General features: G+C 35.9%; 1 protein-coding gene across 2 annotated transcripts in view; it reads left to right on the top strand.

Annotated features, from left to right (window-relative positions):
• The window catches only part of LOC125659746 (erythroid differentiation-related factor 1-like), a 50175-nt gene extending 34926 nt beyond the window's left edge, over positions 1 to 15249 (top strand). For both annotated transcript variants that reach the window (XM_048891510.2, XM_048891511.2), the window contains exons 17-22: positions 1105 to 1331; positions 7614 to 7769; positions 8769 to 8921; positions 12494 to 12641; positions 13269 to 13488; positions 15012 to 15249. In XM_048891510.2, the coding sequence (XP_048747467.2) occupies positions 1105 to 1331; positions 7614 to 7769; positions 8769 to 8921; positions 12494 to 12641; positions 13269 to 13488; positions 15012 to 15183 (1076 nt within the window). In that variant the 3' untranslated portion in view covers positions 15184 to 15249. The remainder of the gene's footprint in view (positions 1 to 1104; positions 1332 to 7613; positions 7770 to 8768; positions 8922 to 12493; positions 12642 to 13268; positions 13489 to 15011) is intronic.
• Positions 15250 to 17670: the final 2421 nt, after the last annotated feature.

Below are 17670 nucleotides of genomic sequence, written 5' to 3'. Positions count from 1 at the left end.
GATCATTTTTAGCTCTAGACCCAATAGTGCGAGTTACACAACGGACAAAAAGCTCCATGCTGTCCTCAATAACTGATTTTTACCCATGAAAAGTTGTTTTCCCAAATTTGTTAGTAGATACACAAGTATCGTTTTCTTTTTGTTGGTGTGCTGGCCCTGATAAGGATCTGTTCTTGGTGGAAGCTATTTTACATAATGACTTCAATCCCTGATTTGTCAAAACCACTCATAGATAATTGTTAACACCTGCTTTGATAACTTAATTTGTACTGTACAGGACCATCGGGATTGTTTACGTAGATCCAAGATCCAAGCTTGTGTTGTGAACTGGAAATTACACACGGGAACTAACACAAAACCAAATCCAGAAATTAAATGAAAGGTGTGACCTACAGGGTCATAAAATATAATCCGGTTACAGATCGAAAAAATGGGTGTAACCCAACAAAATAGGATGAGTTGGCAATTATGCCCGCCGGGTCATAAAAAATAATTGGGTTACGGGTCGAAAAATCGGGTGTAACCTGATGAAATTGGGTGAGTTGGCAACTATGGTAACATATTATGTAAACTCTTCCATCAGTATGAGTACTTCCAGGGCCATTTGTGTATTAAGAACAGATCTTGTTTTATACTGCTGCTGAATATTAAAACTTAGTTAAGCAGAATAAGAAAATTATCATAGATTTCATAGGCCTTTGGGCTAGTGATACTTTAAATGGCATATTGTGGGTCATGTTCTTTGTCTCCCAGTGTGTCAGAATAGTCAGGTTTCACTGTAGTTTAAATTTGTATCCCAGTGTGTCAGAATAGTCAGGTTTCACTGTAGTTTAAATTTGTATCCCAGTGTGTCAGAATAGTCAGGTTTCACTGTAGTTTAAATTTGTCTCCCAGTGTGTCAGAATAGTCAGGTTTCACTGTAGTTTAAATTTGTCTCCCAGTATGTCAGAATAGTCAGGTTTCACTGTAGTTTAAATTTGTCTCCCAGTGTGTCAGAATAGTCAGGTTTCACTGTAGTTTAAATTTGTCTCCCAGTATGTCAGAATAGTCAGGTTTCACTGTAGTTTTGATACTTTGATTTGTATATGTTTTTCTCTTCAACAGAATCTTTATATCCTACTCCTAAAATGGAGACCCTTTGCCAAACATCCTTATCAGCACTGGAAGAGGGAGTGTCTGTGTTTGAAAGTTTATCAGACAAAGCTAATGCAGCCCTGCTGTACACAAACAAAGGCAGGCTGATGAGGGTGTACGCTCAGGCACATACACAGAACACCATGCTCCAGAACCAGCCACAATTCAGCGAAGTGGAACGCACATATTATAATCAGGTTTGGAAGCACTAACACATTTCATTATGAATGAACCAAATTTGTGCTGTTTGTGACTTTATTCATAGTCACTATAGCCATGTTTACCGAGTCTGGAGTACCTACCTATGACATAGTATGAACTGAGACAGTAGACGTGGTTTGTGAAGATGGACTTTGCTATACCAGATATAAATTACTCCTTACTCACAAATATAAATCTTGGCTGACCACTTAATGTATAGTGTAGTGTAGGACTCCTTCCTCTGTAGTTCAATGCAGTAAATTTTTAGATAATGATAGAACGGGTATCTAGACTGGAAGCAAGTTGTCAGTTGTTCTGGTGTTTCAGGGAGCACTGGATGGACATAACATGTACCACATTGGTGCACTTTATCACAAGTTTAATGATAGAACTGTAATATACTGGATCAAGTGCTGTATTCTAATACAGTGGGGCCTTGGTAATTTGGACACCATTACCCTCAACACTTCAGGCGATTTTTAGTAGGAACCAAATTTTTATACGTTATTTTGCATCGATAAGCCAGAAATTTACGTTATGGATCTGGACAATCAGGTTTTACTATAAAACGTTAAAATACAATGAAAATTGTAACGTTTATATTGATTTTTTGGAAACTTTTCAGACAATTTAAGCAAGGTGTAAATTGTAAGGAAAACATAAATCACGCAGTCTGATTATTAAACGGTTATACCTGTGTCCTGTCGACAGGTACGTAATTAGGTGGTTATACCGTATCTATGTGGTGATGTGTCGGTTAAACTGCACGTCCTGATTGAGACTTCGTATTGCCAATTTTTGTTTATCGTATTTTCTTGTAGTTTTAAATTGTAAACAAAACAGTACTGTATTAAGAAATTGTCTTGATCTGCAGGTTATTGATAGATTGAACAGCATGCCATTTGAATATAGTTTATTGAACTGCTACACATATCAGATGTACTTGATGAGTTGGTATTGGCGTCCAAATAAAAAATAAAATTAATTTTTCTTGGAATAGTTTCAAAAATGTAGATTGTTTTTTATACTATTGATTGAAATCAAGTATATTTAGTACAGTCCCTGAAACATTCTACTTTCTCACTTGAGTGAGAGGTGTGTAAAATGCTGAACAGAATTTGGTGAACGATGTATGGAGTGCAAACACGAGCTCAAAGTAAACAGTGAGCAAAAGGTGAATGTAAGATGTCTGATTTATTTGGAATGTCTCGGATATTTTCCTTTCATTGTACTTATTTCATGATCAGGTAAGAAAAGAGATATTTGTATTTAAACAATCAATAAATTTTGTAGTTCCCAATATTACTAGAGTACATTAAAAGCTATATAGCATTTTGATGAACACTTCCCAGAACAAGTAATTAAATAAAGACACATTCAATGTCATGAGAAATATGATACATCTGCACGTTGCATAATTTATGTTTCTTACAAGATATATGTTTATTCAAATGCTGTTGAATAGTTTTTGCGTGGAGAAAAAAATAGTCAGCATACGATAAATCAAAACAGAAATTCATGGATAATTCAAGAAGTTTTAGCACCTTTAATGATCATTATTCATAATTGATCTCATCAAATGTCGAGAAGTGGCTCCTAGTCATTCCCTTCTGACTTAACATTTATACATTTATGTAATTCTAAGGACATGCGTGATGTTTATCAGTAATATGATTTTTCATGACATTTCATGTACAATTCACTTGCATTTTATCACGTTTCTACAAAAAATCTTGGGGTATATTACCATGTCTGTTTTAGGGTTAGCACATTTTGATAGTTCCTGTGGGAGGGGGCACAACCAACTTTGCATGTGAAGACAACAGAAAATGCCCCCCCCCCCCCCCCCTCCTCCTATAGCTACGTCAATGATGTAAGAATGAATTGTAAAAGTTGGTACTTGTAGATGCCCCTTGCCACTATATTTGAATTTATATCACAAATTGCAGACTTGTAGCATTTGTCATTGAAATGTATTTCTGTTTGGTGAGGTTGCATATAAAAATTTGTTAATAGATCTAAACACTGTTGAAAAAAGTGCCCCCATTAAAGACTATGAAGAAAAACAACCTTAAATATGCAATCTAACATGAAGTGTACAAAAACATTGAACTCATACATGTGTATATTGATAGATCTCTTTTGTAAAGGTATTTCAATGGGGAAATAGAAATCATTACTAATGATCAGCGAGATTAAATAAAAACACAAACCATCTGATCCACCACGGAACAATTCAAAATCATACTTCTGATGTAATCTGTTATATGAATGTTTCCTTCCACGCCCGTGCGTATGTTCCTTTTTGATTTTGTCATTGTTATAAAGATCCATCTTTCACTTTGGAATTCTGGTCTGGATTTCTCGAAAAATTTCAAACTTTTATTTGTACAGTCAAAATTTTGAGTAATCTCGGACTTTTTTTGCTTTTTAGTTTTTCTTGTCGAAATTTGTTCGTTGGGATTGTCATCATCGTTGTTGTAATAAACTTTTCACATTTTCATCTTCTCCAGAACCACTGGGCCAATTTCAACCAAACTTGGCACAAAGCATCCTTGGGTAAAAGGGATTGAAGTTTGTTTAAATGAAGGGCCTTGCTTCCCTTCATAGGGGAGATAATCGCAAAAATATGGTGGGGTCATGTAAAAAATCTTCTTCTCAAGGATCACTGGGTCAGAAGAGCTGAAATTCATATGAAAGCTAATAGGGAATGAAAGACTTGTATGCAAATATATAGGTAAAATCTTTAAAAATCTTCTTCCCAAGAATCACTGCGTCAGGAAAGTACAAATTTACATGTAAGCTTCCTTACATAGTACAGAAGTTTGTTAAAATCTTGGCCCCCGGGGGTAAGTTGGGGCCACAATAGGGAATCGAAGTTTTACATAGAAATATATAGGGAAATTTTTTAAAAATCTTCTTCTCAAGAACCACTGGGCCAGAAAAGTAGAAATTTCCAGCAGGAATAATAGGAGATCAAAGTTTTACTTAGAAATATATAAAAAAAAAAATCTTTTAAAATCTTCTCAAGAATCACCGGACCAGAAAAGCTTATATTTACATGAAAGATTCCTACCATAGTGTAGATTCAAGTTTGTTAAACCATGGCCCCTGAGGGTAGGATGGGGCCACAATAGGGGATCAAAGATTTACATGGGAATATATAGGGAAAATATTTTAAAATCTTCAAGAACCACTGAGCCAGAAAAGTTTACATTTGCATGAAAGCTTCCTGATATAGTGCAGATTCAAATTTGTTAAAACCATTACCCCCTGGGGTAGGATGGGACCACTATAGGCCAATCCGAAAACATGAGTTATCTTTCCTTGATCCGGAATGTAGTGCGCTTGCTTAACAGTAGTTTAAAACTTCCGGGTAGTATATTCGAGAAGCGTCATTATCAACAGTGAAGAAGGCCGCAAAGATATTGCTGTATAATTTTACAGTAATCACGCCAACAAATATGTTAACGTTAATAAAAAATCCCAATGCATAAGTTTACTTCATACACGTAAAAATAATCAACTTTGCATGTAAAAATAATAGAAAATTAATGTTGTAAGTAGAGGAGGACACCCCCCTCCCCAATATAGAATGCTCTATCGTTAAAGTGATGTAATTTCCTACGCCGGACCTGTCCCGAGACGCAGTTAGATTATTCAGATTCAGTTTCTTTATTTCCTTAAGCTATACAGCTCATCGGTTATAAATGCATTTTAATATTTACAGTAACTACCCCCCCCCCCCCCCCCCCCCCATTTTCCAAGATTTCACACGTTTTATGACTGAAATTAGTATATATCATATATTGCATACATTTCCTCAGGATCTTTAGCCCGCGTGTTTTAATACAGTCAGGTTTATAAAAGAATATCAGAAGTCACTTGTTCAATATCAATGTAGTACATTCAGCGATAAAAGTTCTGCCACGATGAACGTCTAGGTATGTCGGACTGACACATCTGGATTTTGAAAATGTCCATCTCTCTGATTGGCGAGGAAAATTTATCCCAGCCTGTACTTGTAAGTGAGAGGCCACTGACAGATTCCCAGCTGTCTGCCCACAAATTTTATACAGTTTCAAATACAAGTATTATAACCATAAATAAATTCGTCGTCACAAACCATCTTTAAACTGATATTTACACATGCAACGTTTTACAAATAAAATAACTTATAATATTGAACGCCCTGAATTTATAGTCGGCAGGAGTATGTACCTGTAAATACAGCAATTTTGGGTAAAATATTTGGAGTTTTACTCAAATTATTTTGTAAATTCGTGGCGAAAAGGGGGTGTGTGTCTAAATCTGTCATTGCAATTTCTGTTATGACACGATACGTGCCTATACATAACCAAGTACATTTCAAGGGGGCTAAAATGAATAAAAGAGGGAAGATACAGAGACGTCAAAAGCATTCTATTGGGGGTTAAACTTACCTTTCCCCAGAGAGTACATTTGAGAATATGGCACCCCCCTCACCCACCCCGGGATCACACAGGTCTAAGAAAAATGATTTATATCAATCGAGCAATATTGAACAAAATTAATTTAATTTTTTTTTTATTTAATTACCTATTTTTCTGCATTTTAAACATATCAGTTGATATGAACAATTCCAGCTTCATGCTGCAGTGTACAAATGATTTGCACACAGAATGAACACGTCCAGGTACTTTGGAGAAAGTTACCCAAACATTGCAATCTGGTTTATTTTTGAAAGAGTCGATTGGTAGTGGTGGAATAATTTTAGCCCTGATAAAACAATGAGAGTGTTGATTTCCTAATTGATTTTTTTTTATTTTGGAAAGAAGGGGGGGGGGGCATGTTATGCAAGATCTTTGCACGTGTCGATCCTCGTAAAAACCCGAGCTTTGAGTTGATGAGTTGCCATCATTTCTTGAGAATCAGAAGTTCTGTTCTGATTTCATACAAAATAATTATGTCAGTCGTTATTGGAGACATATATGTAAACAAATGAATGTCTGCGTGATTTCCAATTTAATTTTTACCCCCCCCTCCCCCCCCCCCCCCCCCTCCCCCCCCCCCCCCCCGAAAAATCACACCCGACTCGATCAAGAAATTCGTTTTTGTTTCCATTAATATTTTCTTACTCTCGTACAAATGATTTCAACTGTTTTCGATTTTGGTAGCACCCATACTAATATATAACTCTTATAATATATGCGCAGTCTGAGTGTGTTACTACCCGGAAGTTGTCATATTCACACTAAGTGTAAGAATACAAAGAGAGATAACTCACGTTTTCGGAAAGGCCTATAGGGGATCAAAGTTTTACATACAAATATATATGGAAAATATTTTAAAATCTTAAGAACCCACTAGGCCAGAAAAGGTTATATATACATAATATGTACATGAAAACTTTCTGACATAGTGCAGATTCAAATTTGTAAAAATCATGCCCCCCCCTTAGGGGGGAATATTGGGGCCACAATAGGAATCAAACTTTTACAGGTGAATATGTAAGGAAAATCTTTAAATATGGGCCAAGGTGACTCAGGTGAGCAATGTGGCCCATGGGCCTCTTGTTTGAGAAATCCAGGCCTGAATGACAAAAGATTGAATGCTGAATGAACAGTGAATGATGAACACTGTGAACGCGAGCGGTTGGTGAACAGTAAATGATGAACACTGTGAACGCGAGCGGTTGGTGAACAGTAAATGATGAACACTGTGAACGCGAGCGGTTGGTGAACAGTGAATGATGAACACTTTGTGAACGCGAGCGGTTGGTGAACGGTGAATGCCAAACTAAAGGGAGTGTGAATGGTATATAAACACAGTGAACAAACGGAAAAGTGGAAAGTAGAACATTTCAGGGACTGTATTATAGAACATGATCTCATGTTGCCAGTGATTAATCCATCTACCATGAAATGTAGTCCATAACAAAACATAGCAAAACTTGGGTATTTTTTAATTGACCTGAAAATGACCTGTAAGGTGATATAAGTGTGAAATTTGTTTTACCTTCATACAACAAAATAAATCAAATAAGCCTTATAAGTGACTCATGGGACTTTTCCTATATCATTAGGACCATAAGCATGCAAACAGCATTCATCTGATTTGGTGATTTATTTTATTTTAAAAGTCACTTATCATTTGATAAGTTCAAAATTTAATCACCGTAAATAATTAAGTATGTTATGCAATAAAACTTCTTTGCAATTCCATATTTAATGTAATATTTTGGACTGCCTTCTTTTAGCTTACAGTGTCAATGTTGTTTCGTCGTCTTTGTCACTTAGGCCTTAGATTGCTACAACAAGGCTCTAGAACAGATCCATGGCGGCCATTATTCAGATATCTGGGAGTCCGTCTGCTGGGAAATGTCTACCTGCTACTTCAACATGGCCATTCTTCTGCAGGATTATGCACCACTTAAGAAGTACACCCAAGATGAGGTGATAAAATTCTTTCCTTGACAATTAAAATTTATGTTTTCAGTTAATACTTGATCTAAGTATTAGCTGAATGCTTTGGGGAGCTTCTGTGAATGAAATTTTTCCATAAATATTTTGCATTTTTAACTTCTTCTCAAGAACCAATGCACCAATTTCCACCAAACCTGACACAAAGCATCATTTTGGAAAGGAGTTTGTACAAATGTTGGATGATACATTCTTCCAAGGAATAAGAATTAGTAGAAGTAGAGTGGGTGTTTAAAATCTTCTCAAAAACCACTGGACCAGATATGCCAATACTTCCTTCAAAGCTTTCGTATTCTGTAGATGTATATTTTCCCCCATGTTATAAATTTCCATGAAGTCTGTGGTCCTAAAAAATTTGGGGCATGAACAGAGAAAATGAAGGAAGCAGGGGAGATGTACAGTCTAAGGCAAAAAAGGTTTCCGTTATAAATGATTGGGCTGCCACTGGTGAAAGGAACAATGCTTCTAGGATTAAGTATCACTGCTAGAAATGTGCTATGCATGTGCACTGCTGGCAATGTGTCTGTACATGTACACTGCTGGCGATGTGTCTGTACATGTACACTGCTGTCGATGTGTCTGTACATGTACACTGCTGGCAATGTGTCTGTACATGTACACTGCTGGCAATGTGTCTGTACATGTGCACTGCTGGCGATGTGTCTGTACATGTACACTGCTGGCAATGTGTCTGTACATGTGCACTGCTGGCGATGTGTCTGTACACAGACGTTCACATGTACAGACACATCGCCAGCAGTGCACGTCAAGAATTTTCAGACATTACCTTGCCTTGGTATTAAAGTTAATAGTCAAATACTAATGAATTCTACTTAACATTTAAAAATATCTCATTAGCAAAATTGCAAAGCTTTTTAAAACATACAAGTTGAAAATGTAGGTGGGAATCCAATTTCTTTGCTATTGTAAACACAGTTAGGGGCACAAATAAAACATGTTGTTTAATTACAGGTACAGAGAGAGGTGGTGGAGTTTATGTCGAAATCTCTGAAATACTGCAGCGTGGACACTAAATCAGCCAAACAGCCCATGTGTCAGTATCGTGCTGCCACCATTCACCACCGACTGGCCTCCCTCTACCACAACTCTCTAAGAAACCAACAGGTAAGTACAAAGCTATTTATTTCAATCGAGAAGAAATCACAAGTGCGCACGATTCCAATGACATCATCGCTTACTATTAATTTACAGGTGATGGGTGGTTATGGCTTCCATAGAAATATTTTTGTAATAAAAGATATTATTTTTCATAAAATATCATAAGCTATCCATTATATTCAGATTATATTTACGAAATGGTACACTGCTCTGGTTATCCAAAACGTTTTTCTAATTAGTGTATAGAGGGTTCTTAACTACCGATTCCAATTATTTGAGTGTTTAACACTATTTAAATATATATACAGTAAAATATCTCTATCTCGAAGTCCAAGGGACCTCAAAAAAACTTCGAGATATCCAGGGGTTCGAGATATCCAAAATCGATCTTGAATATTTTTCTTATAGTTTAATGCAAGTTGATAAATTGATTTGGCAGAATTTCAAAGACAAACATTTCAAGTTTTTTAATATATATAAACATCCCATTGAATTCACAATATGTTAGATGATCATGCTTGTATGCTTACTTTAAGTTTACTAATGTCTAGGCTCGACTGGGATGTAGCAATTGCGTTCTAGTGAAAGAACCTATCGCATAAGAAACAAAAAAGACGGATTTAAAAAAAACAACATTTAAATGTTAATTAAATAAAATTTCGTGTTTTCTCTGTCCTAGTTTTAATGACGAAGCGTGTATTATTAAATGCAATATCATTATTATGAGCATTACATTCAAGCACACTTCGACAATTTTGTGCGTTTATCTAACCCACATGTTAATGATATAGCGTGTGTTCTTCAAAACACCCTCCCTGGAATCGGGCATGTTAGTTCATAATTGGCGGTGGACTTAATCCGTAATGTTGGAAGGCTTCACTAATCACCCAAGCTGTTGAACTATTTATTGTGACCTGGGTCTACTCGGAAAAGGCGAGCATGGATTAGCGGTCATTAATTATAATTGGTGTAGCTGCAGGTGTGAATTTGTGACTTATGACGCCAGGTATGGTAAGCAGAGTGGAAAATTGACTGCACTTTGAGATAAACCAGGTGAATTTAGGGCAAGGGACCTTGAAAATACTTCAACATAAGCGGGGTATTCGAGATTACCGTGTTCGAAATATCAGAAGTTTTTAAAATCATTTATAAAGGGAAAACGCCCGGGACCGGCGGTCGACTTCGACTCAAGTGGGGTAATCGAGATAAACCATATTCGAGATACAGATATTTTACTGTATTTACATTTCCAATGTAATGATAGCCATTTCCTCATGAATGCACTGCAGTTGTGAACAATGGCCTTATAAATATAGTACGTCTATTTGAAATTGGGAATTCCAACAGTATGATACATGCGACGTGTAATCGAGCGGATTTACAAAAAATATTGTAAGCTACCCAAGGATAGGGGTTGCTTGTATATTTCTGAATCCCCAGCAGATCCACTCATGTCAGGATAATTCCAAAGATCATTTAACTTCAATGAACAATATCTCGGTCACACTTCTCTTCCATTTTTGATGAAGAATACTAGAAACTTTTCAGTCTTAATCTGTATTTATTGTGATGAATAAACAAAACAAGGCACAAATAAAATCTCTTCATGTGGTGAACTCTGTATACTATGACAGGCTTTATACAAGTGCTGAATTTTCAGAAATACAAGTTTTGGTTGTCCAGTGTGGTAGGAGATTTCTAACTAAGTTTTTACTATGATTATTACATTATGAGTAGTCTCACCTTAATTTTCTTCTAAGAGATTTGAATGTTACCGCCGCTCAACTTGTAGAAATCTGCTGTAGTAACGTAGCGAGCTTACTTATATAACCTTCGGTCCTAGACCACATGACTACAGTTAACCAATCAAAATATGCCGTACAGGCCTCTAACCAATCAGCGACTTGTACGGTGGCATCGGCTCCCACACAATTTCCCACACAGAACTACTTTTCCCCGTACAGGCTACCGTACAAGCGCGAAAGGAATATCAATAAGTACCAATAATTAAAACTGAGTAGCATACATTAAGAAGCTCAATTTGCTAATCTAGACAAGTAAATAAATATCACAATATCTCATGCATGTGGGTTAAACATACTCTGTCTTGTGTGCGCATCAATACAGTTACTATCAACGATACCGTAAACAAATATAGTTCCTTAAGATATGACTGGTTACATGTAGTATGTAATAAATAACAACGAATTCTCAACCTCAAATTGTTAAAGAACATTAATTCATATGTCTAAATGATTCACATAGTAATTACTATCTCACAACCATCGTAAATATCTTCGTCACCAAACCGGAAGTGATGAGTGATACTGCACTCGTAAAAAAGATGATGGCAGCCAAAAACATGAAATGTAAATATCCACCCGACATTCCCCAATATTATTACTACTACTACCCCTCGTGAAACTAAAACTGGTAATTACAACAGGAATTATTCAAGGGAATGCACGTAAGTACATGAAATGACTCGAGATTGCTCTAAACTCATAAATGAATAACTTAACTATCGGAACACGTGTAAACATCAGACATGTCAAAATATACGGGACCATTTCTGAAGGAATACATCGTAATGCACAATACAATGTCACTAATTATTATTGATCCAAACATGTTAAAAGTAGAAAATCAAGTAACAGGTTACACTATAATACATATATTACTAAAACTATTTCCCACAATTTAAATTGAGCTAACTGCTCAAAAAATAATTTGTTATGATTCCTGTGATGCCCAGATAATCGTTAAAGAGGAAAATATTAAAACACTTACTTACAAGAGATGGGGCAATGATTAATTCTTAGCTAATACAAACTCGAAAAGGGGCGGGGAACTTCTTGATTTGCTGGCTCACTAATGATGAGGACAATCTTTTTAATAAAGATACCCTTTTTGTTCGCAACCTTTTTGATATTAGACACGAAGTGTTTTTTAGATGTATATTGGCTGGGATCAATTTGTATAATTTACACGTTTATTTGCTCATTTGCAAACCTAGTCATTAGTAAACGGTTGTTTGTATTAAGTTGTCCTAGCGAATTAATTTTGTGTACTTTTATCTATTACATCATTTTGTTTGAACTTGGTTTATTACGTCATTTCTTTGATCATGATAATAAATGACATGTCCTCCTAAAATGGTGTGTTATTTCATTAGATACACCAATGATTATCCAGTAACAAAAACTGAGCTACGGAATGCCAGAGTTTTTGCTCATATATGGGTTTTTCTATTTAGAAATTGCAGAACATAAATAAAGACAATCTTTTTAATAAAAGACACAGAGCCAGTAAATGAATCAACAAGTTCACCAGCCCTTTTAGAGTTTGTATTATCTTCTGTACAGATCTAGAGGAAACAAACTTTAGTGACAATTCAGCTGAGATTTGGTCATCTTTTTGCTGTAATAGAAATTGTCAAAGTTGTGCCCTGGGCTTTGATCTTGTACCCAGGGAACATGAATTTTGCACTTTTGTTAGTGGATTTATGGCTTATTTGTTTGTCCTATATAAAATCTGTTTATTTGAATAGAATTAATTAGAATTTTTCTGTGTCTTAGAATTCGGAGCAGAAGAAGAAATACCTGCGTCAGCTAATGGAGACACACTACAGAAAAGCTGAGGGGCTTTTCTCCCTTCTGGAGTGTCACACAGAACTTCTAAGAGTCTTATTGGAGCAGGTGGCTTATTTGGAGTACCTATTTAATGGTCAGTATATTGAACTGCATGTAAGCTTCCTGACATGGTCTCCAGGGGTAGGGTAGGGGATCAAAGTTTTACATGTGAATGTATAGGGAAAATCTTTAAAAATCTTCTACCCTAGAACCATTGAGCCAGAAATGTTTAAATATACATGAAACTTCCTGGCATAGAGTAGATTCAAGTTTGTACAAATCGTAGTCCCTAGGGGTCCCTGACCTTTTCTGTGGTAACCAAATGTGTTTGACCTTGACCTTAAAGTATCACCTTATTTTTAAAAATCTGACCTATTCAATATCTCCTGAACTATTTAATTAAGGTAGAACTTTTATATTTTGTATGTAGATTTTTATGACAAGACCTTTCATTTCATACCCTAATCAATGTGACCTTGTACCAGAATATCAAGATCATTTTAGTCATATTTGAGACATCCTCATGTTGTGTGAATTCATATTCACCTTATATATACATGTAACAGTTTAACAGTGGTTTTTATGAAGTACATATGTAGGATTATAAGATGGAACAGGATATCTTATTGAATAATCTACATTCATAGAGAGCATATACTGAGAATGCATAAATAAACTGTTCTTTACTATATAGTCTAGTATGCTTCTTTTGCCCTGGCAGGTCTGACTGGTACAAAATCCCATCTGAAGACTCTAATGTCAGCTGTCAAGTGCTTGCTGGATTGTAGAAGGGTGCTAGATCACATGATCAAACAACTGGATGATCCGGACTTGAGCGAGAAGGTACAGTCTGAAGGACCGAGCCTGACCGACATACTGGAGTCCAGACTGCAGTTCATTCTTCTACAGCTCATCAAGTGCTTCAAGGCCAACAAACAAAGGTAACTATAAACCTTCATGTACAGTAATGGTATTGTGTATAGAGTGTAGTACATACACACTTATATCAATATATCTGGCTGAAGGCTCTAAAAAAGGTTTGATATTTTGGAAATTTATGACAAGTTTTATGTCTTAAATTTTCTGAAGTTTCAATTGCGAAAAGATCACAATTGATATACACAAGAAACTCGAGGCCTACAGGTATAGGCATTTCAATGCAGATGAAAATCTTCAAAATATATAACCAGTAATTTTGATTTTAAACTCCCAGTTCACAAATTAACTTTTATGAAGCTAAACAGCTATGATTTAGGTGCTTGAATAACTGGACTGTACTAGATCATGTCATTCACTGATGTTTGACTCTCATAAATGTTGAATCTACACAAAACAGATATAAGTACAAAGGCAAGCGACAATTATTTCATAAGATAAGGTGGATAATGTATCAAACTTTGCACAAATCACCCTTTGGTGGATGGGATACAAAATTATATCTGTGAAGAAGGGTCAAACCACCTTTTAAGAGAAGGTATTTAAGAAATAGTGAAAGTAGGGTTTGGCAGTTCAAAAATCTTCTTCTCAAGAACCACTGAAGAAGAAAGTGAAAACTTGTATGAAAGCTTCCTTCCTTATATAATGAAGTTTTTTTTAACTTAAGAGTCCCAAACTTAGAGCCCCAGACTTAGAGACCCAGACTTTGAGACCCAGACTTACAGCCCCAGACTTAGAGACACAGACTTAAAACCCCAGACTTAGAGACCCAGACTTAGACTTGGAGCCCCAGACTTAGACCTAGAGACCCAGACTTAGACCTAGAGACCCAGACTTAGAGACCCAGACTTAAACTTAGAGCCCCAGACTTAGACCTAGAGACCCAGACTTAGAGACCCGGACTTAGACCTAGAGCCCCAGACTTAGAGACCCATACTTAGACTTAGAGACCCATGGCCAGGGATGGGCTACAATAGTGGTTCAGGCCTCAACACCATAAAATAAGACTTCAGTCTAAATAACTTATGAAATAATTTTCACAAACAAACAATTCTCAGCATGTATATTTGTTTTTCATAAACTAGCAGTATTTTAAACATCAGTGCTTGATAAACCTTAAGGTGTAAGTAATCAAAATTTTGACATAAAGTTCATTCTCAATTTATGGTCATGAGGCCTGATCTTTTCAAGAGTTGCATAGGTGTCTAGCAATATCTCAAATTTATATATAGACAGTAACCAAGGTACATCAAAATTTGATAATTCCATATCAGTACTTAATGTTTAGAATTAGTACATGTGTACATATTAATCTCAATATGAGCAAAAAATTATTGAAGGAATGTGAAACAAAAAAATAATCTTGTATAATGATCATGTAAATTTTCTCAGCTGAGTGCTTTGTCCATATGTCAATAAATTGACGCACTGGGCAGACATTATTTATAGATAACAATGAAGAGATGAGATTTTTCTGCTTCAAAATATTTTTGAGGAGAAATTTTAAAAGAATTTCATTCTACTGCAGCAAACAGAATGTTGAGGGGAAAATGAAGTCACTGTACCGACAGAGTTTAGAGAAAAGAGATGCTACAAAAGGTGCACAGATGAAAAGTCGCTGGATCCATCTCGTTCAATTGTTGGAGGAACTTCAATGTCTGCAACAAGACATTCTTCCAAAGGAATCGGAGTTTACTTAAGTCATTACATGCCAAATTATCAAATTGTAAAAATGAGGAGAATAAAGTATATTTGTGTTTTTTCCATTGTGAATTATATTTCAATCACCTGAGTCACTTGGGTGACTCATTGCAATTTGTAGTTGTCTGTCAGTCTGTCATGTGTTAATATTTGAACATAATTAACTTCATTTTGAAAGTATATTGCCAGTTTGCATCAAATTTGGTATGGGACATTGTTTGGTTAAGGGAAAGTCAAATTGTGAATTTTACGATCACTACACTCCTGAGGCTTGAGGGATGGGGTCAAAACCTTATTTACTCAGGGATGTCTAGCAGAAAAACTATTATCATATTGGGCAAGGATGCCTCTACCAAAATTGTGAAATTAAGAGTCTCAAACTCGGTGCCACATCAAACTTAAGACTTTTATCATAGGTATTAGTGACTGTTCCTTTACGAAGTCCTTGGCATTTGAAGTGAAGTCTTTTGGATATCTTAAAAATGGAGGTCCAGTGTCATGGTAAGTGTTGGCAAATGAAGAATCCTCACTGCTACAGACATAAGATATGCCTGTTTTATTTTTACGTCCTGGACAGCAAACATTTACCACCAAGACTGGCTGCTTAATCATAATGGATTGGAGGTTTCTGGAATTTCTGGTCTCAAGGTAATGGTTCAGACCCCCAAGGATATGGCAATTTGAAGCATATCGTGAAAAAATTGAAATATTTTAGGATGAACAACGCATCGTAATGGCTGACTTGCTTTTGAAATGTGAATGAAAACCATATATTTATCGGCAATACTTGTATTGTAGATCATGGGTTTAAGTCTAGCAGGGTTTTTTATTTTCCACTTATAAAACTACATTATTAAATTTAAAGATGAGGTAAATTTGAAAGTGTTCAATTTTAAAATTATATTTTGCATATCCTTCACTTTCCATATCAAAAATGTGTGTTTCCTCTAAGACTCTTGTCATTTACTCTAAAACATACTAGTAGAGCAAACAAAATACAAGTTCAATGCAAAACCTTCTACCAAAAAAGGTTAAGATAATATATAGGAATGGTCATATTTCTCTTTCTACATGTAAATTTCCAGATGACAACCTTGTGATAAAGAGACACGAGAAACTTATACTGGTAGATACATTGTACATGTATATACTTGGCACAAAGGTGGCTTGTGACAAGATGTTGAGCAAGTAAAGGATAAAAGTCTTAAATGGTCAATTCTGCGAGATAAAACTCGAGGCCCAAGGTTTTCTCTCTCTCACAGAATACATAGTTTGAAGACTTCATCCTACTTAAAACATTTTCTCTATTATATAGTTAACAAAGAAACTATTTCGGGTGATTATGCATTTGCTATTATTATGTAACGTGCATGATTGTCTATAGAGAGAGAGTCCAACATTTATAAAAACAAAAAGAAAGTAAAAACAAACTTGGTGTATTTTTTATCTTGATGGACGTTGTATAATGAACACGTTTATAATGAATTCATGCTTTTTACAAAGTAATATTTATTTCCCTACGAGAGGAAAATAAAATTGTATTGGATATAACAAAGTTTGGTTATAACGAATTGTTTCGCTGGAGATGGTTCACTATAACGGTGTTATACTGTACCAGGTAAAACATTGATGTATGAAATTTGGAAGTCGGAGTCGTGCAGAATTTGTTTTCGAAGTCTGTACTATTATTAAACAGGATTTGGTATATTATATCACATTAAAGTGTTACATAAAGCCGAGAGACACTTGTGAGACGGGGGTCTACAAAAAAATCATACAGGTAAAATTTTAATGGCTTTCTTCACATAGAACCGGGATTTGTCCAAGCGACTACATTGAATAGGGTTGTGTTTCGTTTAAAACTTGCACATATCCAAAACGCGAGACGCTGGACATACCCGGTTCACGTCAAATTAAAAAAAAAAATCTTAAACTACGTTCAAATTATCTACTGTTTAGTGATTGGTTGAATATTGTTTAACGTCCCTCTCGAGAATATTTCACTCATATGGAGACTGTCACCACTGCCGGTGAAGGGCTCCAAATCGGCATATGCTCGGCGCTTATGGCCTTTGAGCAGGGAGGGATCTTTATCGTGCCACACCTGCTGTGACACTGGACCTCGGTTTTTGCGGTCTCATCCTTCTACGACAAGCAAGGGGTACTGAGGGCGTATTCTAACCCGGATCCCCACGGGATTACTGGTTTAGTGAATGTAGACCCATTTTGACCTGATATTATAACTCAAGTGACATCCTTGTGTTCGATATGCTTTCATTAGGAACGTTCGTTTCTGCCGTGGCTTGCGACGATGTCATTGGAAAATTCCTGAGTGTCGATCGACTTCCATCTTTAAATATTGAAGATTCTTTGAGAAAATCTTATTGACAATTTTCATTTCATGTTGTCTTAACACCCGAGTAATATTGTTGACCGTAGATCTACAGTATATGCTGAATGCCGAATACTGTAAATAAACTATCTGA

This window comes from Ostrea edulis, chromosome 9 (assembly GCF_947568905.1).
Source record: "Ostrea edulis chromosome 9, xbOstEdul1.1, whole genome shotgun sequence".
In the NCBI taxonomy this organism is placed as follows: Eukaryota; Metazoa; Mollusca; class Bivalvia; order Ostreida; family Ostreidae; genus Ostrea; species Ostrea edulis.
The sequence above is the reverse complement of the archived record's forward strand: the minus strand, read 5'-3'. Positions and strand labels throughout refer to the sequence as shown.